Raw genomic sequence first — 22,812 nt, forward strand, 5'->3', positions numbered from 1 at the left:
TAGCAGGGCCTGACATCAAACAGACATGGAGATATGACAGAGTAATTTAACTGCACTGCAGAAGCTGACGAGGAACATCTGTCTTCCTGGCTTCTCCACATTCACTGCCAGAGCCCACTGCTGGTGCCCAAAGCAGAGTCCTGAAAAATTAGAGATGTCTCCTGCAGGTACTTTGAGAGGAAAATATCTCTGGGACCCTGAAAGATAAGCCATCCTGAAAAACTAGTCCCCTGAGTCTATCTTCAAGAAATTTCCTGGGGGTAGGGGCCCAGAGCCGTGAGAGTGAGGCTGGAAGCAGCTTGTGGCTCTTTAGAGGCAAAGAATGCTGCCTCCTTCAAAGGGATATCTCCTCTAACTGACTATAAACTACACTAGCGCTTTTTCAAGGAGGTTGGGATGATCCAATAGCTCTGAACTAGAAATCAGCAGACCCTCTTTCTTACCAGATGTGTGCTGTCCAGAAGCAGCACCACACACACACACACACACACACACACACACACACACACACACACACACACACACGCATGCACACGTCTTGGCCCCAGGCTACTCCAGTCGCTACCGTATTACATTCCTCCTTGTTTATAGTGAAACCTTCTGAACTACTTGTCTAAACTTGCTGCCTCCATTTCCTGATCTTCTACTCACTTACCAACCCAGGCCCATCCCTAAAATAAGGCTGTGCTTCCAGGCCCTCCCAATGACCTCATCTATTTGAATTACTTCAGGTATTACTTCAGTGCTGTTAACTTCCAGTATCTCTCCTGAGCTCCAAAGCTATGTGTCCTACTGCCTACAAGACAGACATCCTGACTCAGCTGAAACACAATCACTTTATGCTTTCCATGGGCAGAGCTGAATTCATCATCTTTTTCTCAAACCAAGTTGTTCTTGATAGCTTTATGTCAACTTGACATAAGCTGTAGCCATCTAAAACAAAAGAACTTCCATTGTGAAAATGTCACTATAAGATGCGGCTATAGGCGAGTCTGTACAGCATTTTCTTTTTTTTCCCTTTCTCTTTCTTTTTCTTTTCTTTTTTTTTTTTTTTTGAGACAGGGTTTCTCTGAGTAGCCCTTTGTTGTCCTGGAACTCACTTTGTAGACCAGGCTGACCTCAAATTCCTAGAACTCCACCCACCTCTGCCTCCTGAGTGTGTTGGGATTAAAGACACCTTCCTGGTTTGTATTTTCTTTCTTTCTTTTTTTTTTTAAATACATTTATTTATTATGTATACAATATTCTGTCTGTATGTATGCCTGCAGGCCAGAAGAGAGCACAAGACCTCATTACAGATGGTTGTGAGCCACCATGTGGTTGCTGGGAATTGAACTCAGGACCTTTGGAAGAGCAGGCAATGCTCTTAACCTCTGAGCCATCTCTCCAGCCCCTGGTTTGTATTTTCTTAATTAGTGATTGATGTGGGAGGGCATAGCCCATTGTGGGTGGGACACCCCTAGGCTAGTGGTCTTGGGTTCTATAAGACAGCAGGTTGAGCAAGAAGTAGGGAGTACTCTTCCATGACCTCTGCATTGGCTCCTGCCTCCAGGTTCCTGCTCTATTTGAGTTCCTGTCCTGACTTCCTTCAAGGATAAACAATGATATAGAAGCATAAGCCAAATAAAACTTTTCCTCCCTAAGTTGCTTTTGGTCATGGTGTTATGTTACAGTAATAGCAGCCCTAACTAAGATATAGGTCAACTCCCAGAATTCCTGGTTCTTGTGAACTGTACCTCTAACCCCATCCTTCACTTCTCCCCCATCACTTTCCCAGACATATATAATCAATCACTGACATCAACCCTAAGCTATGAATATCACCCTCCACTGCCAGTTTCTCTCCATCCTCATGACTGTTTGGCTGACCAGGACCATCGACATCATTGAGTATGGGGAGGAGGGTTTGTGTGTACACGTGTGTATGAAGGCGAGAGTCATGTCAGGTGTCTTACTCAATCACTCTCATGTTTCTTTTTGTTTTGTTTGTAGGTTGGGTTTGGTTTTGAGACAGGGTCTTTCACTGAACCTGGAGCTTCACTAAATGGGCTGGGCATCCAGTCCTAGGGATCATCCTGGGTCTACTTCCCTGGAGCTGGGATTACAGGCATGTGTTTCCACTCTCAGTTTATTTTTTATACAGGATCCAACTCAGGTTCTTGTGCTTGTTTTGCAAACACTTTATTACCTGAGCCATCTCCTCAGGCCAACATTATTATTTTTGCTTACATGAAACAACCACCTTCCTAAGGTCTTCTTCAAATCTACTTTTTATTCAAAAGGTAATATTACCTATAATGCATATTGATTATGTTTCTCTATTGCTGGTGGCTCATAGTGACTTCCTGTTTGCTTTTTCCTGAACCCAATTCAAGAAATCTGGGCTGGAGAGATGGCTCAGATGTTAAGAGCATTGCCTGCTCTTCCAAAGGTCCTGAGTTCAGTTCCCAGCAACCACATGGTGGCTCACAACCATCTGTAATGGGGTCTGGTGCCCTCTTCTGGTCTGCAGGCATACACACTGACAGAATATTGTATACATAATAAATATTTTTTTTAAAAAAAGAAATCCAACATGAGTTAGGCCTTTCTCACTGATTCAGCCTTGTATCCGTCTACTTTTCTGTGCCAATAATGAAATATTACAGACTAAGGAATCTTAAAAAGAGAGGCTTTGCTGAGCAGAGCAGTGGTGGCCCATGCCTTTAATCCCAGTATCTCAGCTCTCGGGAGGCAGAGGCAGGCTGTTCTCTTGAGTTCAAGGCCAGTTTGGTCTTTGGAGCAAGTTCCAGTACAGCCAGAGGTAAACAGAGAAACCCTGTCTCAAAAAAATAAACAACAAAAGTTGAGAGGTGTGTGTGTGTGCTTCTCTGGCCTTCAGTTCTGTAAGCCCAAGAGCAGGAGGCTGGTTATGGCCTTGCTGGTAGAGTCCAGAGGTTGTTCAAGGCAGTAAATGGCAAGAGGTATATATGTATGTGTGTGAGTGTGTGCTCTCCTCTTTTTATAAAGCTACAAGGATTTAAATAAGGGGGCACACTCTAATCTTAATTTTATCTAATCCCAATCATATTCCAAAAGCCCAACATTAAACCAGGTAATGGCAACATGTGCCTTTAATCCCAGCACTCAGGAGGCGGCGGGGGGAGGGGGGAGGGGGGGAGATCTCTGAATCCGGGATAGCCAGGGCTGTATACAGAAACCTTGTCTTGAAAAGCCAAATTAAATAAATAAATATCAAGGATTAAATTGAACCCACTTGCTGTTTTACAGCAAGTCCTGTGGAACGCTCTAATCCTACCCAAACTCTAGGTCTCATCTCTCACCGTCCATCTGGATAATCCACTCCCAGCCACACTGAATACCAGGAGCTCCCCAAAGCACCTGAGTTTCCAAGTCTTTCCCACCTCTTAGTCTCTAGTCATTTCCCTCACACACCAACTTTTAACCTGCTAACTCCTGTATCTTCCTCCTGAGCGCAAATGTCACTTTTGGATCTGGGCTCTGAAGGACTTCACAACATACAGCATTTTCCCCCACATCATAACAAACACTTGTTCCCCTGTCTGTCTTATCTACTACATCTGTGCTCCTTCAGAACAGGCACCTGGTCATTCTAGTTCACAGCTTAATTCTTTGTTCTAGGTGTAGTACTTGGCTCATTGGTTTTTGCTTGTTGGTGTTTGTCTGAGAGGAGAAGGAAGAGAAAAAGAGAGGGTGGAGGGAGGGATGAAGGGAGAAAGCAAGTTTAGGGAAGGTGTAGGATATAATAAAAATCAGGTCTCCTTTTATCAATAAAAAAAAAAGTAAAAAAAAAATCAGGGAGGGGAAGACAGAGAATTTCAGAAAAATGTCTTGGTAGATTCCACAGAGGTAATAGCTACATCTTGGGTATGAAGAACAGGACTAAGGATCTGAGGCTGAGACCTGGACAGGGCCAACAGTAAAAAAGACAAGAAGTTCAGTCAGAAGGCTGCACTCGTGAGGGCTGTGGGATTATAGAGTAAATATTTCAAAAGGAGTCAAGATTAGAAACATGCATTTGAGAGGCTACCTGTGGAAGTCAACGTTGGGGCTCTAGAGCTACTACAGGGGAATGCATAAGGAGAAGAGACTACTGCTGATAATAGAAAGACACCTCATAAGCATGAGGATTGAAATGTGTGTCCCCAGAATCCACACAACAGCTGGACCCAGTGGCACACTTAGAACAGCAGAGCCTGTACCTGCCTCCCACTTATCTCTCCCGTAAAGGTGAGGGGAACAGCGATCTCACGACAACTTGGGAAAGCAGCCTAGGTATTCAGAGGCTGGGCTTACTGGGCAGCTTAACACACTTGACAGTTCTTGCCGATACAATAAAGGAAGCACTAGTAACTACTCCTAGTTGCTACAAGAATTTAAGACAAACTCTCAGAAGCACTTGGCACAGGAAAGATCTCAGAGTAAGTAATCAATCAATGGGAGGTATTTATTGCTTTTATTTGCTGTTTTTGTCAAGATAGGGTCTCACTTTGTAGCCATGGGCTGGCTTGGCACTCAGAACATAAACCAGGGTGACCTTGAACTGACAGAGAACTGTCTGCCTCTGCCTCCCAAATGCTGGGATTAAAGGCGTGCGCCATCATGCCAGGTTTCTGAAAAATTGTTTTTAACAATTACAAGGACAAAGAGGGTATCAGGAAGAAGGGGACAAGTGAAGCTACAGGATCTCCTGTAGGAAGAGATGTCCCTTGCAACCACTGGGCTCTGGACAGGGTCAGAGGAGGGGGTGATAGAGGACTTAGAGGGTCTGTAGCGGCGGCGGGGGGGGGGGGGATGATGATGTTTATGATGTTTTCAAAACCTGACGCTGTCACCATTTGGTTGTTAAGTGAGGCTGCTACCTGCTACTTCTGTTTCTGCCCCCCCCAAAGGAGTCATGCTGAGTCAACTTGGGGTTTCTCTGGCTCCCAGAATCTTTGGGTGTTTTCTGGAATTCCCGTGCTTGCTTCTCTACCTCCCACTCCCTGCTGCTTCTCTAGCTGAAAGCAGTCAGACCCAAACAGCAGCAGGATGACCCACCTGGCAGCACACCTAGGAGAGTCAGCAAAATTGGCTGCCACACTTGCCCTGTGAGCTCCACTCTAGATGGGTCAAAAATCCTGTCTCCTTTCCAATCCGCATCTTTATGCTCATTCCAAAATACCTGCTGTGGTTAGTGTAACGACCCCAGGAGGTCTCCTAGCTAATCTCTCTGTCTCTATTGTCAGCTTCACTGAACTGTCCACTCCTGGACTCATGGTTTTCACACCTCATTTAAACTTAAGCTCATCTTGCTGTAGCTCCACTGGGATGGGAAGGGCCCTCCCACCTTCCCAGCTTCATTCTGTCTGACAGCTAAGGCTAAGACTTTCTCCTCTGCTGTGATCTACAGCTATTTATGCTGACAATCCTTAGGATAACAGTTGAGGAATGTGTGAATTTCTCATTGTTAGATTAGAAATATTTCTAAAAATGAAGATTAGGTCTTGTTTGTATCTGTACTTACATGGCCTAGCGTAGGTCCTAACTACCTCATAGTATGAACAATACTCCAAATCCTTAGGGAATAGTTATTAAACAAATATATATATTTGTTTAATATATATCCCGAGACAGGGTTTCTCTGTGTAACAGTTCTGGCTGGCTGTCCTGGAACTCGTTTTGTAGACCGGGCTGACTTCAAACTCCTCCCAAGTGCTGGGATTACAGGCAAAAATCACCACCACCCTGTCTATGATAAATATTCTTATCATAGCAGGGATGTCTTGTGGAAGGAAGACAACAGAGGGCTTGGGCCTGTAACCTCAGTGTTCTGGGAGGTTGAGGGAAGAGGATGTTGAAAGATAATGGAAATGCACAAGCCCTACCCTACCCCTGAGCCACATGGCAGGCTCCTACATCCTAGCTACATGAACTAGGCTCACTGTGCAATTAAAGGCTTGGTCTTTTTCACTGGCCTTTCCTTGTAATTAGCCAATTTTCAACCTTTGGTGAGCAGCTGTTGTAGTACAAGCAGACAGCAGGACATTTCTTGTAGCTACTGGGATCAACAGCATGAAAGTTTCCCATGAATCATGGAACAGGCTCTATTTTAAGAGTGTCCAAGTCTTGACAGGGCAGTGGACCTCTAGGCAAGGCATTATAACAAGGGGAAACTGTTGGAATGTACTGCAGCCAGAGGCCCAGTCAAGGCTACACGAGCATCTTGGTATCACAATGTCAGGAAGGCTAAATGTGGTGGTGCATGTCAGTAGTAAGGCTAGAACTTGGGAGGTTCAGGACAGAGGATCAGGAGTTCAAGGCTAGCCTCAGCTATACAGTGAGTTCAAGACCAGCCTGGGCTGCATGAGACCCTATCTCAAAAAGTTAAAAAACAACAACCCTCCCTTCCAAAAAAATATATAACAACAAATACATTTTTAAAGATGTCAGGAGGGGTATCTGAGTCCTGTAACATGAAGTTCCCAGTGGAGTTTAAAAGCACAGTGGAGGCCTTGAGAGTTCCCTGACTGAGCAGACTGCGGTTGAATATGAGTCATATGATCACAGCTTACGCAAGCAAAAGGAACAATGATCACACAGCACAGTGAGGCACAATCCACATCCCTGAACTTCATCAGGGTCTTCTCTCTGCCTCTTAGCACTCCCAAGGCCTCTCCTGTAGCACAAATCATAAAACCCAGAGACAGAAATTGGGGTTCAACCCGAAAACCAGAAAAGTCGCTAGAGAAGTTTTACCTTTACCAAGGCTGGGCGACCACAGACTAAAACAGATAGCCTCTCTTCTCATTTTATACTACCTCTAGGGCTGGGATTAAGGGTGTATGGCTCCCTAGTACTGGGATTAAAGGTGTAGGCCACCACCACCTGGATTTATTTCTGCATTGATTTTGTGTAGCCCAGGGTGGTCTTGAACTCACAGAGATTCATCTGACTCTGTCTCCCAAATCCTGAGATTAAAGGTGTCACCACTGCCAGATTTCCAGTGGCTTTAGCTTTGCTTCTGGTCTTCAGGCAAGATTTATTTATCAAAATACAAATAATATGCCACTACACTCTGCCCTCAACCTCTGCCAGCTCCCTCTGACCTTGACAGAAAGTGCTGTTCCTTAACTTACATACTATATAGAAGAGGCTTCCTTCTAAAGCCTCAAGGGATTTAAACGGAGTGGCTCAGTTTAGGCCACACATGGCATGACAACTGTCAAAGAGGAACCACAGCACATTTGTGGCTGTGTATATTGTCCCTCCAGAACCTTGTGAGTCTAGGAAAGCAGAAGTTGTTCAGGCATCATCACAAGTGTTTAATTCTGGAAGGCAAACGTTGGATCAGGTTTAATAAAACCAATCCATAGTCGGGTGGTGGTGGCACACACCTTTAATCCCAGAATTCAGGAGGCAGAGGCAGATGGATCTCTGTGAGTTTGAGGCCAGACTGGTCTACAGAGTGAGTTCCAAGACAGCCAGTACTGTTTCACAGAGAAACCTTGTCTCGAACAAAACAAAACCAAACAAACAAAAAATCCAAAAAGCAAACAGACATAGAATGAACCCTGAGCAGTCTCCCAGATCTGGTGAGGAGCCCAAGTCTCAAGCAGCAGTCAGAAGTGGCGGGGGGCGGGTGTTTCTTAGGTTTAAAGATATTTTGAAGGGGCAGTGGTGGCACGGACCTTTAATCCCAACACTCAGAAGGCAGAGGCAGGCAAATCTCTGAGTTTGAGGGCAGCATGGTCTACAGACTATTTTGAAAAAACAAAACAAATAAACAAAGACAAAAAAAAAAAAGATGTCCTGTGTCACGAGTCAGGGGCTAGAGAGATGGCTCAGTAGTTTGGCTGCTCTTCCAGAGGACACAGGTTCAATTCCCACCACTCACATGGCAGCTCACAACTGTCTGTAACTCCAGTTCCAGGGGATCTGGTACCCATCATATAGACATACATGTAGGCAAAACACCAATGCCCATAAAAAATAAATTAAAAAGAAAGTTATTTTAGAGACACCACACACCTCTGCCATCTTTTAAGAATCATCTAGGTGTCGACACATTGAAGTAGAACTCTGGGAAAAGATCTGTTAAAATCATAATGTACGCATTTGTGTGTGGAGTGCTCCTATTGCTGTACCAGCTATAAATCATCCGCCTTTCACGAGTCATGCTTTGGAGACAGGCCTATACCATCAGCTCTCATCTACTACTTATTTTTACAGAGGCTGAGATGGTCCATTAGTGAACAGTCTTGAGTCAAAGCAGTATTCCCAAACCTCATATATATCTGCCTTTGACCTTCCTGGAGTATGTCTTATATTCCCTGTTTGTACTATTCCTGGATTTATTTTTTTAATAGACAGTCTCAGTATGTAGTAGCCCGGGTTGGCCTGAAACTCACCATGCTAGGCTGGCCTCAAACTCACAAAGATCCCCTTGTCTCTGCCTGCTGAGTAGTGAGTTAATTAAAGGTGTGGGCCAACCTTTAATTTGGATATTTTCTATTTAAAATTAATCACCTAACTTTTTTTTAATCTTTAACCCAAACAGTTATTACCATGTGTTTCATGTGGTAGTTGTTTTTTCTTCCTTACACATATTAAAACAGATGCACATCAGTTAAAATATAAACACTGGCCTGTGTAGCCTGTGCAGACCAAAAGTCCTCTCAAGCACTATGACCTCGTGAGGAAGACAGAGGGTGGCCATGGGAACATGCCAAACATAGAGGCAGAGACATCTAGTGTACGACCAGATGATGAGTAGCTAGTGTGCCATCCGTGATCCATCATTCTGGGGCCTGTGTTGTCTCCAGGTATACCTGGTTTTTCTGGGAGGGACCTAGAAAGCAAATGGAGATTCTCCCAAGTCACCAGGGGTTGGAAGCTAAAGCAGAGGAAGATGGGACCACTCTTCTTGTAGGCTGCAATGTCTCGGCATAACTGCAGTAAACAGGGGGTAGCCAGACGTCTCCCCTGCTGGCCTGGGATTGCTTTCCACAGGGGCATGTTATGAGGACAGACACTAAGCCAGGCAAACTGGCTCTGGCAATATGGCTGCAGAGAAAGAGCACTGGAATCAGGCAGACCTGAGTTTCAATAAAGACTGGATGATACAAATTATCTACATGCCCTCAAATAAGGTCTTTTTGTTTGGTACAGTCTATTAAACACAATTATCACTATTGTTCAGATGAAGAAACTGGGACTCAGAGAGGCTACACAACTTGTCCAAGGTCACAAAGCTAATAAGAAAGCAGAATTCAAAATCTTCCCAGTGTGGGCTTAGTCACTGCATTATCTGCTTGTAAGCACTTAGTGCCTAGGACCCCTTCTGTCCAAGGACCTGTTGCTGGGTCCTGGGGACTAAGAGCTGAACAAGATAGACAAGCTCACCCTGACCTTGGATTCCATAGAGAAGACAGACTAGAAGTCACTAGCTCCCCTATAAGTAACTTAACGATTGTGACATTAGTTTATGAAAGGTATAAACGATCTGCGAGTGGAAAAGGCGTGTGTGTGTGTGTGTGTGTGTGACTTCTAGGTGATAATCGGGTTAAGTTTGGAAGCATTCACAAGAACTGCTAGTGTTGACCACTCAATGCGCTTATCAACATATTCCAAATTTATTTATATTTTACAGTACTGGGGATTGAGCCAGGGTGGAGATGAGTTCAGCCAGGGATGGGCTCGGGAGGCACCTAAGTTACTTGTGATTCAAAGTCAATTATCCCTGAGACAGCTCTATAGGGGGAGGTTGTCCACAGCTAGAACCCTGAGGATTCAGGCAGGCTTTACAGTATGTGCTCCCTAAATGAAAGTTCTTTCCTTACCTCTTTTCCAATGGCCTGTTCACAGTACAACCCTGGACCTCACATCAGCGGAATTCCTGGCTAACAGTAGATGCTCAAAATAAATATTTGTAGAATGAACGAATGCAGTTGAGCCCTTGTGACAAAGGGCTTAATGTATGAATCTGTAAACTGGAGCTAAACTTGACTGAAAAATTAATTTTAAAAAATGGGTGTGAAGTAACCCAGAAGTCTGGGGTCTGGACAAAGGCTGGGAAGTGACTCCACCCAACACCTTAGGGATGGTGGTAAATTAAAACCCGGGCGGCCAAAGTATGCGCAGATCGAACTTGTCCAGCTCTAGAGATGCGGAAGCTGAAGGCTCGGTCCCTGCCTGGCCCAGCTGGGTCCCGCCGCGGCCTTTAAAGGCCTACCACGTGGCCGTGCCGGTGTCCCGGGTCCAGAGGCGGTGTCAGCGCTGCGCTTGCGCACTGCCCAGAGCCAGCGTCCCGCCTCCGAGAACGCGAGCCGGCTGCTAGGCAGAGGGTGGGCGGGGTCAATCCCGTATGCAAACGAGGGGCGGAACTTGCCAGGCAAAAACCGGCTCTGCCTCGGAGACCTCGAAGAGACCCGCCGCAACCCTCAGCTCCTTTCCACGAGCTCTGACGTCGTTGACGTCCCATTTAAAAGCGGCCGCGCAGGCGCACTGAGGGGAAATGCGAACTTAGGCTGTTACACAACTGCTGGGGGTCTGTTCTCGCTCGCCCGCCCGCCCGGCAGTCTGTCAGCGTCGCCGCCGCTGTCGCCGCCTCCTCAGCTGCCCCGGGAGTCTCGGGCCCGCGGCTGCTGTCGCCGTCTGCTCGTCCTCTCGGGAAACTCCGTCCGCCTGCTCAGGCCGCCCCGACCGTCCGCGTCTCTTCCCCCGCGCTGCCTCTGAGCCCTCAGTGTCCGCCCGCCGGCCGACATGAGCGGGGACCATCTGCACAACGACTCCCAGGTGCGAGCCGCGGGCCCCCGCCTCGCCGCCGGCCTCCCGGCTCAGCCCCGGCCCCGGCCGCGCCGCCTTGACAGGCCCGAGTCCGCGGTGAAGGGCAGCCGACTGGAGCCGCTCGGGTGGCCGGGCCCCGGGCGGAGCCGTCAAGTTGGAGTTTGGGGGGGTTGGGGATGGCAGCCCTGGGGAGGGCCGTTCGCGGGGCTCCGGGTCCCGGGGCTCCGGGTGGGCCCGGCCCCCGGCCGCGCGCTCTCTCCCGCCGCCTCGGGGCTTCATGTGCCGGTTGTTTCATCTTCCGTCCTTTTTCTTTCCTCAGATTGAAGCGGATTTCCGATTGAATGGTGAGTGTGCCCCCCGCCCCACCCGAGTGTCCCCACACGCCGCCGGCCGTCTCCCCCGCGCCGGGCCGGAGCCGGGCAGAGGACAGACATGGCGTCCCAGAGACTAAGTCCCGGCTCCTCGCTCACCGGCCCCATTGTTCCCATCGGGCCTCCTCTAGACCCCCTTTCCCGGGGTCCCAGCACCCCCAGATCACGGCCTTCCCTAGAGGGGGTAACGGAGACCCCGCGTCGCTCGTCGCTGGGTCTCGGGCGGTTTTGCTCCGCCGGGATTCTTCCCGGGAAAGTCGCCTTGTCGACGGTCGGGACTTAGTCTCTGCGCCATTTTCTTTTTCTCTCTCCTCTCCTTTCAGTGCCTGTGTCTTTCTCTCCCTCCCTCGGCTCCTTCTTTGAGCCGGCCAGAAAGAGCTTTCTGCAGAGCAGAGCCTCATAAATCACAGACCTCACCCGAGAGGCAAGGCTTGGAGACTAAATTATCTTTTTTTTCCTAAATAGAACTTTATTTTGGAAGTTATTCGCTTTCTGCTTCACGTTTGCTTGCTTTTTTTCTGCTTCCAGAATGAAAGATTCCCGTAGGCAGCTGTGGGGTTTTGTGTTTTTTCGTGGTGAGATGTTTATGATAGCAGTTATGGCTCAAAAAACTAAAGTCAACCTTTTGTGGAGTTCTTTGTATTTTGGGATTGTTTTCCCAAGTTGTGTTCTTTGCAAAGATACCTCCCTTTAGAAAGTTTTCACGTTATCTATGTGTCACCTAGTGTGAGTGTTGGACTTGAGCATATTGATTTTCCTTATAAAATTAAAAGTGTTAGTGACTAGAACTTTGTGGTTAGGCTTCCCAAGGCAGTTGGGTTTTTTTTTTTTTTGTTTTGTTTTTAAAAGAGACAGTTTAGAGACTTGTCTTGAGGAAAGGTTGTGCTGTTCATCTGGACCTGGTGTGCTGGTCTTTTCTTTAGGGACTATAGAGAGTTTGAGAAGATTTTATTTATTGAAACAAAGAGTGTCCAGCCCCTACTCCTGTTTTTCTGTTCATTCTTCTCCAACGCTGCTGTATTTCAGGAATTAAGGGTTAGCTAGCTTTTCCCACATCATTTTTTTGAGCCCTTTCCAGTCATTTGTTTTAGATATTTCCACTAAAACTACCCTGTGAAGAATGTGTTGGTGGGTGTCTCCCTCCCACTACCCCAGTAAGAAGCTCATATTTATAGGCTTTCCAACAATCCCATTGTAGTATGCTGGAAATTCCCTCTGATTTGGTACATAATCATGTCTAATAGCGTTTGGGTTCTGGGGAACTTTAGTGGGAGAAGCCGTTTAAGAAGTAGGTTTTCTGGGTATTGGCCTGCCCATCTGAGAGCAGCCATCCAAAAAGAGATTTGAGTCCAGAGAGAATCTTAAGTAAAGCTTAGCTTTTCTTGAGCACCTAATATATACTGTGCTTAGTGCTAGAATTGAGACTGTGACCACATCTCTGCCTTACTCTCAATTCATCCTATTGGGGGAGTCATAATTAGTTAATTACAAGGTAAGTTCTGGAGCATTATGTGTACCCAAAATGCTTTGGGAACATAAAGGACTTAATTTTATCTGGGGGTGGGGAAATTTCTCCGAGGTGACTGGGCCAGGGTGTTGTACAAGGCTAGGTGCTGAGAATTGCCGGGGGTTGGTTTGTTTCTTGGGTGTGTTTGTCCATCTTATCAGGCTTTTAAAAGAGGGAGATGAGACCTCTGTAATTTAGAAAGCCATCTTATATAGATATGCTTCTTTGGAAAGGGGGCAAAGAATGCGGTAGGTGTGGATTTCAGAAGTGGATTTAAGCTCTCTGAAGGAAGGTAAGAATTTAATAATAAAAGTATTTGCTTTTTAATTGGGTCTGGTAGGTGATGTTTTTAGTGATGCAATAAACTTGAGCCTTTTCCCTCAAGTTTAACTTCCATAGTTCTCATCTAAATATTAGAAAGGAGCTTACTGAATATGTGCGTGATTATGGACTTGGTATGTTATCTTTGCATTTTTATAGAGAGTAAATTAAACTGCCTCTGTTAACTGATAGAATAGATTTACATTTTCCAGCAATGATGTTTAATATTTATTAAGCACTTAACTGTCAAACTTGCACCTCTAATCTTTTCTTGGTTCATCTAACTTATTCTTTGTAACCTTATGAATTAGGTATTTTAATCTCCATTTGATAGATAGGAAACTGATTACACTCTAAAGCCATGAACCTAGCCTCCATACAGTAGGTTTGAAGAAATGAAGTTTCCTGTTTTGATGAGTAAAGGGAGGTGATAATCTGTGGCAACCCATTTATTCCTTACCAAAACCTTGATGACAAGCAGTTTGTGTATCTCCCACCATAAGGTTCTGATGCTGTAGTGATTACCTTTGTGGGTATTGTCTACATGTAGTTTCAGTAACTGCTTGCTCTACCAAGGAATACACTGTTAACTGGTGATTGAGCATGTAAATATGAAAGACAATTTTAAAAATGAGTTTTTAATACCCTGACTTCTTAATTGATCCTTATAGTAAGAGAATATTTACTTAAATATGATTTTAAGTGATCTTGAGCTATCTATCATACAGATTAGCTGCAAGTTCACAAAGTAAAACCACATATTCCTTATTTTGTTTACTAAATTCTGTAACATATACAGTACTTTTCCCCTGCTGGGGAGCTCATTCTTTACAGTATTTAAAAATTACAGCCTTTTGTGTGAAATTTAGAACATTCTGAACCATATTCAACTGCTGTGAAAATATTATTTGTGTAGTATATTTGTATATAAGATATTAACAATGAGCTAGGAATTTTAGGAACACAGCCCATACTTCATACTTCCCTTTCACCTGAATGAAAGCTATTCCCTTTGTCAGTAGCACTAACCGTAGTGAGGCTGAGTCATTATTACAGTACTGCATAGGATGCCTTGCTGTAATGTTGATAACATCAGCTTAAGGTGCTGGTAATCCTTTTCTGTTTTCAAAGACTTAAAGTTACTGGAGTTTGGGAGCTTCCTCCTCTTCCTGCATCAAAGTAGACTGACTGACTACTCAACTCCATCATACTATGATTTGGCAGCATGTGTTGATTCTGGGTAGGATTAATTGGCTTAATTTTGATAAGGTCTGCTTGCTGTCTCTTGGGTATAAGTTGAGGTAGGCAATGAGAAGACTCATGGTGTGGCTCTGAAATGCTTATCATATTTTAAAGCTGAAAACTGGTGGTCTTTCCAAATGAAGTCTGGAAACCTTTAGACTCAGTTTGGACACATTTAAGTACTAGACTCCAGTGAGATATTTCTTTTTACACTGCAGCCAGACTCCTTGATGGACCTTTTTGAAATTTTGAAATGCTACTATCTTGGAGCTTATCAGATCTCACGGATTCTGTTAAAACAAGAAAACCCCCCAAAAAAGCTACAGAGAAACCCTGTCTCGAAAATTAAAAAAAAAAAAATCAGAAAAAGACCTCATGGTTTAAAAGACAAAAACTGGGTGCTATTTCTAACCTTTTAACCTCAACTTTTCTTTGGTTAAGTAGATATTGTAAAATGGAAGATAATCCAAAGTTGTTCCCCAAATTTTACTTAAACCATATCACAGGGTGGCAAAGTCGAGTCTTTTCTACAAATAAAAATAATGGATTTAGAAAGTTTAAAAAATTTTGAAAGTTTTGATTTATTCTGGGAATAGTTAAGTAATAGCTATTTGTGTGAGTGGCAGGACATCTTATATTTAACCTGTTTTTAAGCCTTATATGCCAAAAATAGGTTGTTAAATTTTTTTGTTTTGGTTTTTGTTTTTGCTGTGTGGCATGGGAAAGTTTTTAAAAAAGTCTGCTTTTTCAATCTGTAAAATGTTAGAAAAACTATATTAATTACAGCAACAGTTGTCTTTTGTTGGTTATGGTATGGGAAATGTTTTTGTCGTTCTTTCTTAATGCATGTCATTTTACAAGACCACATTATTCTGAAAATGTATTATTCATACAAGTTGGGCATGAGTGCATAATGTGCATTACAGATTTTCAATAACTTTTGCCATTTATTAGATGCCAAGTAAAACCGACTTTCTTCAAACTCAGTCATTTCTCCAGAAACATGTCGTGTGAGAGATTGTATCTTTCTCCTATGAAACTATGTTGGACTCTAAAAGTTCTAGGTTCACATTGAAATGAATTACAAGTGTAATTACTTTGTAGGTGTAATTTACCTTGAGACTGCAAATACTAGCAGTAAGCATTTGGTGTCAAATCTAGAGGTGGTTTGTGTTTTCTTATTCCTTTCTTTTTTTGTTTTTGCTTAAAACAAAAACAACTTGAAGGAATGGTAAAACATATTTGTTGGCATTTAAAAGTTGGAGTCCTTGAGTGAAATTCTGTGTTCTATGGTTTAAATTATCTGATTATATTTGATTACTTTTAATCTACTAACTTTGCAAAATAAAGGCATTTGGGCAAACAATTGAGAAATCACCTTAAGGTGTTGAATTTAGGGTAGAAGGTGCAGATTTAGTCAATGGAGTGTTGTGTTTAAGGGAAGATTTCATAGTAAATGGAGGGGTGTCTGTCTCTATTTTGTTTCTTTGTAAATTGGAAGTTTGAGAAGCACCTTTCTATTTCTGTGGCTTCAGGCCAGTAACTGAAATAGGGACCCTAAAACTGAAGCCATCGTTTGGAAGAATTAGCTTTTTTTCAAACTCCATTCTTCCTCATGGCTATCTAGGTGCTGGTAGTGTGCAATGTTGATAATGTGGGCCTGGGCACTTTAGAAGGGAGTGAAGAAGGGTGGAGGGCAGTACACTGGCCAAGACTTGATTAGGAAAGAAAATGTTTAAAGCAGAAACTCATGTGCGCCAGGCACTGGTGGCACTTTAGTCCCAGCACTTGGGAGGCAGAGACAGGTGATCCCTGTGAGTTTAAGACCAGCCTGGTCTACAGATGGAGTTCTTGGACTACACAGAAACCCTGTCTCAGATTTTTTTTTTAAAGGCAGATATATATGACCCATATTTAAAGTATTTTGGCAGTGTTAGAGGAAATGTTTCATAGTTTGATGAAATGACAAATAGGTGTTGTGTATGTTTAAGAAATATTGTAAGTACATGTTTTCAAGTAATACTTCTGGAGTACATACAGATTATAGTACCATTGACTTAGACTGCCTGTATCAAAATGTGTGTTACTTAGCATCTCAAAATTTTGGTTAAAAAAGCAACTTCAGTTTTTACTTCTTCGTGGCCCCTGGTTTTCTCAGCTAACCATTTTCTGTTTCTTAAACTATTACAGATTATTATATAAGAATGTGAAGGTTTATCTCTCTGTAATATTTAAACTTCAGTGAGATTGTATGTATTCTAAAATGGATCTTTATTTTCTTTTTTGTTTTTGTTTGAGATAGGGTCTCACTATGTAACCCTGACTGACCCAGAACTCACTATGTAGACCAGGCTGCCTCTTCCTCATGAGTGCTGTGATTAAAGGCATGTGCCATCATGCCCCAGGAGATCTTTATCAATGTTAGATTTGTAGTAGTGTTGTTATTGGTATATTCCTCACTGGTATTTCCTGCTAATGTTTTAAATCTTCCTGTCATTTATACACTATATTTGTAGCTTATAACTAGAGTTGGTTACATCCTTTCCTTGTCTTAATTGAGCTTCCTGTTCTACCCATCTTCCCATTGTAAAAGGAGTCACCGTAAAATAAAAGGGTCTCTATATCTATGTTTGAACTAAATGGGACCCAAGTATAGGCTGTGTTCCTGCTTTTACTCCTTTTAAGAATATTTTTTGTTTTATGATCATGTATATATCTGTGTGTGTGTGTGCGCGCGCGTGTGCAGATGTCCATGGAAGTCAGAAGCATTGGGTTCCCCTTGAGCTGGTGGTGAGCCACCTGATGTGGGTGCCAGAACTCAAACTCTTTCTGAGAGTCTATGCTTTTAACCACTGATCCGTCTCTCCAGCCCCCTGTTCTGCTTTTTTAAGAATAAGTTTAAAGCCTAACTAATTTCTTACAGCAATTGAGAAGAGAGGCTGAAAAATGAAGACCCATCCATTGATGTGACTGATTTTCTAGCTTTTTACTAGAACTGTGGGTTTTCAATTAAAGATGCCCATATTTTGAATACATTTAATAAATGAAAGACCATTTGTGTGTTTTGGGTTTTTTTAAACCATGAAAGTCAACATGCCTTATCAGCATATTTTTTAAAGACCACAATTTCTCTCCCAAAACACACAAAACATTTTTTAACTCAAAGACTGAAAACACCTGAGACTTAATCTTTTTTTCCATATCTTGCTTAAAATGGCTAATTCAGCTTCCTGTGAAATAGTGATTTGGGGAATAAGAGTAAGTGAGCAAACTCAGGCCTATTCTTGAGCTTATTAGAAGGTTGAGGCAAGAGGATCATCAAGTGAGTTCCATAGCAACCTGGGCAATTTAGTGAAACCTCGTCTTTAAATAAAAATGAAAGGAGACAGTGGTGCTTCCAAACAAGGCTGTAGCCACCAAGGACCAAAGTCCAGAATCCAGGATAGAACGTTTGGCACTGCTGTCCTTTTGACAGTCTTGGTGATATGCTGAGAGCAAAAGGTGCCTGCTTGGTGGTACAAAGCCTTTGGTATGTTGTCAAAAGAAGAGCACAAGCTTGTTGATCCTAGAATGTTCAGCCTGGAGACAAAGATATATTTTTCTCTAATTGCACTGTGGGGGTGCCCAAGCACATATACCACTTCCAGACCAGTCTCACTAACAAACACATCAAGGTCTTCTAAGCCAGTTTCAACAATAAGGGTGAGGGCAGCTCTACATGCAGACTCTACCTCCAGCTACTGTGGTCTTTAGTCAGTATACAGCTGTGCTCAGACATAGCCACATTCCTCAGATACAAACTTAAAGCGTGCTGGCTCAGAATAATACCATCAGAGAATTGCCTCTCTTGGATTTCATTTCTCTGTGACTAGTTAAGCCTAGGGAAATAAAGGAGGCCTCAAGGACCAGTGTAGAGACTTTGCTTCTCTGTGTCAGCTCATTCACTCCTTTTAGCCGCTCATGTACTCTGGAGAGAAACAGAGACCCTCTCCCTCATAGTGTACACCTGTGTTACATGCCATAAACCATTTCACCCACCCTGACGCTATTGACTGGTTTTGCACTCTTCATTTCAGAGTTCGTTTCTACGGTATTTCACACACACACACACATATAATACATACAGCTCAGCATAACACTTGCCTAGTATTTGCAAGCCTCTAGGTTCAGTCTCCAGTACCACAAAAACAAACAACCCCTAAACTAAAGCTTATGTTAATGAATTTGGGAGCAAAAGTAAGTGTTAATAGTTGTATGAGAAGATAGGTTTTTGTAGATAGTCAAGAAATTTTCACAGTGGCTCATAAGTCTAGTTAGTACTGAATATTGAATTGTTTTGAATTTGTTAATTTTTAAAACTCTACTCAAAGGAAATAAAAATCATTTAGGAGTGCTTCACTAGTGTTCATTAGATTAAACCTAATAGACCTTAGAGACCTTACACCATTTATCAGGAAGAACATCCCAACAGGCTCAGACTGCAAAATTAATAATTAAATTGAAAGTAGGTTATAGTAACTGGCAATTATAGAATGGGTCTAATTTTAAGAAATCCTTAAAGCCTTCGAAAGGTTTGTCATGGAAAAGTGGTTCTTAAAATATATGTGAAAAACTAGAAAGATGAATCTTAATGTATGATTATATTGACCTCAGTGTATAAGAAAATGCACAGTAGAATTGTATTTAAATCTTATGCTGCTTTTTTTTTGCATCAGTCTTTCTAATGTATAAGGTAAATAGGTTTTTACCCACTGCTGAGTAGATGCAGGGAGTTTCTGGGAACTCAAATTTGAGTTCTTGAGCATTTGCTGAACAGCTTAATAGGAATAGAGCTTTATTCCAGTACCAAGTCTAGTCTTCACCTGTGAAGTATAGCATTAATATTTTATCTTAAGTCTTGTAAGGTGGTAGTGCTTTGCAGACATATATGACATGACATGGTCCTAGTCCTGCTTCTAGAAGTTGATGCTCTATATGCCTCACTGAAAATATGTTAGTGTGTCTTTAAGAAGCCCACATGGTGCTAGTGGCCCATAAAGAGAAATGAAGGTTCCTGTTAAACCTCACTATTTTAATTGGCTAGGAAATGTATTTTGCTTCTTTAGATTAAGATACTGTTAGTCAAGCTACAAGGCTTACACAAGGGTGTGTGCTTGCATGCATGTGTGTGTATGTTACTTGTGTATATATGATTTCGGAACTGACCACTTTGTGATAGATAACCAATGGGGGGGGTCATTTTTGAGAGAGACCCTCTCTCAGTAGTTATTAGTTGCCTGTAGTCTAAATGAATTTTTTTAAAAATCAGAACATTTAGCAGTATCGTTTGTGGTGATACATGCTTATAATACCAATACATGAAGATGAAGGAAGAAAAATCAGGAGTTAAAGGCTATCCTTGGCTATATAATAGTTTGAGGCAAACCTGGGCTTTATGAATCCCAAGTTTATTTATAAAGATAAATTCTATCTTTCATTGAGGATTTACCTATTAGAGATAATTAACTGCCTTTACTTGTCTTACTAGAATCTTGGTCCTTCTCTTTACATATTTAATAAGCCATTTCATCTTGAAGTCATCTTTTTAGATGGAATGACTGACTAGAGCTCAGAGAACTAGAGTTTGTTTGATTTAAAAATATCATTTTTTTAAAACTATTTATTTATTATATATACAATGTTCTGTCTGTATGCATGCCTGCAGGCCAGAAGAGGGCACTAGACCTCATTACAGATGGTTGTGAGCCACCATGTGGTTGCTGGGAATTGAACTCAGGACCTCTGGAAGAGCAGGCAATGCTCTTAACCACTGAGCCATCTCTCCAGCCCTTAAAAATATCATTTTTACTTATGTTTATATCTGTCGTTTGTGTCTGTCTATCTATGCCATGTGTGTAAACATGCCCTCTGAAGCAGGAGGGTGTGGAATCCTCTAGAGCTGATAATACGAAAGGTGGATGCTGGGAACCAAACTTTGATCCTCTGGGATAGCAGCAAATGTTCTTACTGATGAGCTATCTCTCCAGCTCTACAATGGTTAAGTGGAGGGCTGTAAGTAGCAGCAGAATACTGAGGATCCAGTCTATAGAGGTCATTAAATTAGTTGGGGTCTTGAGTTAGTAATAATGTCGATTTGAGTGAAAGAATATGATTAGAACAGTGATAGTTCTTGGAGTATGGTTTCCTGACTGATCAACTGCATTAGCATTGTCTAAGAACTTGTTGGAAATAGAATTTCTTGGGCCTTGCCTAGACACATATCACTCCAATCCGTTTTTAAGCAGAATTCTAGGTGATCTGATGCATACTGAAGTTTCAGAGCCAGTGGAGTAGAACTGATGAGTCTCATACTTTTAGAAAGAATGAAAGATGTTTATAGTCCACATGTTCATTAGTCAGAGAGAGACTCTGGACTTCAGATAGTTTTAGATCAACACTTCTTAGCTAGATAACCTTCAGCATGTCACAAATTACTCCAAAGTCCTCACATATAAGTTCAAAGTTTCATAAAATAATATTTATGTGTACAGCCCCTGCATTTGGGAGGCAGAATCAGAGGTATTGCAACTTTGAGCCAACCTGAGCCACATAGCTAACCTATCCTGTTACTAATATATTCCCCATATCAAATTATCGACAAGAATAAGATAAATTGACCGATCATCATAATCTTGTTAAGTTCTAAAATCCTGATTTTTGTGCAAATTCTAAAACTAGATTTGTAGTAACTTAGCTAGCTAGCCACTTAAGGCTATGTTTCCCTCACACAAAATCCCATCCCCACTCCCTGCACCTGCAAAGTTCTATGGCTATGACTCATTACTTGTGCAGTATTTGTGCTTCCTTAAGATTGTAATAATGAGGAAGGGGCTCTCTGATTTATTTATTTATTTTATTTTTTTTTTTTTTTAAATTTTTTTAGTTATAGCTCACTAGTGTCCCAGAGAATGACCTGAATGTTTCAGCAGTCATTCATAATACCTCAAAGAAAGGCCTCTTGGTGGGATCATCAATGGAATAAATGAAGAAACATATTAACATCTTGATACCTTTATGGCCAGACAAACTGGGTTTGGGGCTGTTTGAAGACCCTGACTATTGGGACCCTTGTGTGTAGTATAGGCAGACTGGAAGGTAACTAACTCTATTATCCAGGCATTAAGAGCTCAGTTAATGGAAGCGAAGGAGGACAAGCCTGCAGGAACAGGCTTACCCTAGATTGAGTTGGCCTGAGTAGGTACATGTTCAGATTAGGTGAATCTACCTCCTAGGAAAGGAGAAGCATTTGCAATTTAGGGACGTCCTGGTGAAAATGAGTCATACTACAGAGACTTATATGGAGGCAAGAGTAAAGCATTTTAACTTTAAGTGTTGTTTTTAAAAGAAGAGGATGAGTTAGTAAAAATGGAATTCATTTGCTTTGCTCCAAAAGTAGACTTATACTTCAGTTGAATATCATCTGCAGACTTAGGCATTGACTTTCCAGGGCCATTGTGCAGAACTAGTCTATTTTGTGATAACCCATTTGTGTAGAGCATACCACACAGGAAAATGCTTCATCTTCAACAGTTGGATCAGGATGCTAGGTAGGGAGTCAGGACAAAGAATTCTTAATTGCCACTATGCAGAGGTCCACACAGTATAATGTTTTGATCCCAAGTTTCTAGATAGCAAAATCCTAGTCTCTACTGTCAATATGGTGGCTGTTTATCATATTGGGCTTTTTTCCCATACGCCACAAGAGGGCGCAGGAGCTCAGGACGGATGGCTGTGAGCCACCGTGAGTTCAGTGGGAATCAAACTCCGGTCCTCAGGATCTCAGCACAATCTGGCCGCGAATGGTGCTCTTAACCGCTGAGCCATCTCTCCGGACGGTTCATATTGGACTTTTAATAAGGAAGAAGGTACACCCCCAAGTTTGCCCCCCTGAGGGTATGGTGTTGTGGAATAATTTTTTTGTACTCTGTAAAGATATGTCTTTGCCATAGTACCTTATGATTGTCTTAATAAAGAGCTGAATGGCCAGTAGCTAGCAGAAAGAGGTTAGGTGGGAGTTAGACTTCTGGGCAAGCAGGCGGGGGGTGGAGTGAGGTGGAGGAGATGAACAGCAGTGTGAGACAGGTGCCAGAGGACCCAGAAGAGAAATGGGAGGTACAAGGTGGAAGAGAGGTAAAAAGCCACGAGACAAGCATACATTAATATAATAAATGGGTTAACTTGAGTTATAAGAGCTAGTGGGACAAGCCTAAGCTACAGGCCAAACTTTCATATAAGTCTCCGTGTCATTTTTTGTGAGCTGGTGGCCCAAAGAAAAAATCTGGTACAGTGTGGACTATGTCCCTTAGAACCATATGGTAGGTATTCTTGAGTGGTCTTTAGCTGATCAACTGAGATGGGAGACCTGTCCTTAGGGACCAGTTTGTCATAGTGATTTGAGGGGTGGTTTTCCTAAGGGTATTTCTTGCTTCTCACCATGCATCAGTCTGTCCACTACCACAGGTGTCTTTAGTCCCTTGTCATTATGTGAGCGATTTTCTTGAGCCCTCTCACCAACCATCACATAGTGAGTATCTAGTCCTAATC

At 42.7% G+C, this 22,812-nt stretch overlaps 1 protein-coding gene across 1 annotated transcript in view; it reads left to right on the top strand.

The window, feature by feature from the left end:
• The first annotated feature begins 10,368 nt into the window (after positions 1 to 10,368).
• The window catches only part of Top1 (DNA topoisomerase I), an 86,634-nt gene continuing 74,190 nt past the window's right edge, over positions 10,369 to 22,812 (top strand). Inside the window, exons 1-2 of the mRNA XM_075962900.1 lie at positions 10,369 to 10,797; positions 11,108 to 11,132. Coding sequence (XP_075819015.1) covers positions 10,765 to 10,797; positions 11,108 to 11,132 — 58 coding nt within the window. The 5' untranslated portion in view covers positions 10,369 to 10,764. The remainder of the gene's footprint in view (positions 10,798 to 11,107; positions 11,133 to 22,812) is intronic.

The sequence above is a fragment of the Microtus pennsylvanicus genome, chromosome 2 (assembly GCF_037038515.1).
Source record: "Microtus pennsylvanicus isolate mMicPen1 chromosome 2, mMicPen1.hap1, whole genome shotgun sequence".
NCBI classification, from domain to species: Eukaryota; Metazoa; Chordata; class Mammalia; order Rodentia; family Cricetidae; genus Microtus; species Microtus pennsylvanicus.